Here is a 2,385-nt window from a genome sequence, read left to right on the forward strand (position 1 = left end):
CGAAGTGGGTATTCACCCACGAAAGCTCATGATCCAAAACGTCTGTTAGTCTATAAGGTGCCACAGGATTCTCTGCTGCTTTTACAGATTCAGACTAACACGGCTACCCCTCTGATACTTGCATCATTTGAGTGGTGAATCTACGAGAGAGTGTGTACTATAAACCATTCTAAACAAGTGTCAAAAAAGAGAGACCCCAAGAGGGATTGCTTTAAAATCAAAACAATTTAAATAATTGATTTTAATCTCATTTTGCATTCCTACTTTTTAGTGATTTTCATAGAGAAAGGTTGATTTTCACTGTTTGTAACTGTTAAAATATATTGATTCACAACTAAATTTAGCCTTTACACTAAATTTGGTGCTTTTTGTTGAGCGGAAAGATATGGTGTTTCTACACACATTTATTGAAAGTATTATATTTCTTAAATAAATAAATAAGAACTACATTATTTATCATTTATTCACTAGAAGATGATTAAGTTTTACTTGTGAATTGTGTCAAGTTCTATTTGGATGGAAGTTAAAATTAAAATTAAATGCATGAAAGAACATTTCAAAATGATTTCTGTTAGTTAAATAAAACTACCTTAGATGTTCTGGTTACACAATAAAAGTTTTTCAAAACAAAACATGTTTTGCATTTAAAGTTAACTTTTATTAAAGCAAAAGCAGTACTATCTGTAGTTAGTGAATTGAACTGGACTAGCTGAACAAACTGACATGAAGAAAACATTCTCTCTACACCTGAAAAAACTACTGCTGTCAAAAGCTGGTGTAGCACTTCAACAAATTCTGGTTCTAGGTGCTTAGTGCTGAACTGGTGGAAGTCACTGGCTATGACTTTCTTTAAAACTGCAGCCACAAATATGTATTGCTTAATATTAATCCTTTTTTAATAGATTATAGTACATTTAGGCCTTAAAACACATAATAATTTCAAATAGCTTAAAAATTAATTACATTTTTATATAAACAATTTTATCCACTGTTAAAATATAAGATGGTGGGAAGTCTATTCTAAACATGGTTGCAAATTTATAGAAAACATTTAAATATTTTAGAGATTTAGAATATTTAATTGGCACTATGGCATGTTTGTTTTTCTTTCATCTTCAGCCTACTTAAGATGTTTGTATTCTGCCTACCACCAGAAGTCAAAAGCAATCACTCACCTCTATAAAATTAAGCACAGGTAGGATAAGGGCCTTAGACTGCAAGCTCTCAGGGTAGGGATTGCATCTTTATTCCATGAAAAGCTATGCAATCTTTCACACTTTAAGCTATAAGTTATAAATGCAAAAACTGAAGGATGAAGCTATTTCAAACTTTGGTTGTTTCATCCAACCACCTACTAAAGCTAAACCTTTTAAATATTAGCATAGCAACTGACCAGTTTCTCTAAGCTGAGAGAACTCATCACAGAGTGAGGTCAACTGGGATACTTACCGTTCCTAGAGACATTCATTAGAACAAGGTGTTCATAGCGAAGGGCTCTGAACAGTTCCTTCCCATTTCCCCCCAGCACCACTCTTTAATCCCACAGAGTCCTAGTTTATTTACCTTCAGGATATATTGCGAAATATCCAGTTTCTCTAGCGTTTGAGTGACGCAGGTGTCCAGTTCTTATGGACTGGCAAGTATTTTAGTGCTGATGTTATGTAATCTTAGAATTATATTAGCCTAAATGTGTTTTAAAAGTGTTCAATTCGTGTACTTTGGGTTTGAAAGACACAATCTTTAAGCCTAAGCATGATTCGAAAAGAGAGAGAGATTGGGATTCCCATACATAAGGCTGAAGGCACTGCCCTATGAGTTTCCACTTACTGCACTTAAGACCTCATCCCTGTGCCCTTCTACTCCTCCAAATATTGCAACCAATGTATCTGTTTGGATGTTCCACAGTCTCAGTGCATGATCTAGAATAAAAACACAGAAGCTGACAGGTTAACTTTTATCATCCATTTGTACCTGAATAAAGTTAATGTAGCCACCTCTTTCAAGAACAGGAATCCCACGGTAGCATTTATAATGCATGAAAAGTATATTCTTCCATTACTATAAGAAAAAATTGTTTTCAGTTGAATGTTAGGATCATTTTAACGCTACTCTAGGCATGGTTGAGAAAGTTGTCAATCTAATGATGAATTCCTACCAAGCCTATTTTCAGGTCTTAAGTCAGAGGTGGGCAAACCCAGCCCTTGAGCTCCTGGCCAGAGAGACTATTCCCCCTCCCCTGCAGCCTCAGTTCGCGATGCCGCCAGCATTCTGGCCAGACGCTCCTGCTGGGCAATGTGGCTGGATCTGGCCGGGCTACGAGCTCCTACTGCTCTGAGTGGCATGGTAAGGGAGCGGGGGGGGAGGCCAGGGCAGTACTGAAAGCTC

General features: G+C 36.7%; 1 protein-coding gene across 2 annotated transcripts in view; it reads right to left on the bottom strand.

Moving 5' to 3' along the window:
• The window catches only part of EED (embryonic ectoderm development), a 36,633-nt gene that overhangs the window by 11,006 nt on the left and 23,242 nt on the right, over positions 1 to 2,385 (bottom strand). For both annotated transcript variants that reach the window (XR_004371512.2, XM_032764012.2), the window contains exon 8: positions 1,828 to 1,919. Coding sequence is in view for 1 of the 2 variants with exons in the window: in XM_032764012.2 (XP_032619903.1) it covers positions 1,828 to 1,919 (92 nt within the window). In the remaining variant the exon portion in view is untranslated. The remainder of the gene's footprint in view (positions 1 to 1,827; positions 1,920 to 2,385) is intronic.

This window comes from Chelonoidis abingdonii, chromosome 1 (genome assembly GCF_003597395.2).
Source record: "Chelonoidis abingdonii isolate Lonesome George chromosome 1, CheloAbing_2.0, whole genome shotgun sequence".
In the NCBI taxonomy this organism is placed as follows: domain Eukaryota; kingdom Metazoa; phylum Chordata; order Testudines; family Testudinidae; genus Chelonoidis; species Chelonoidis abingdonii.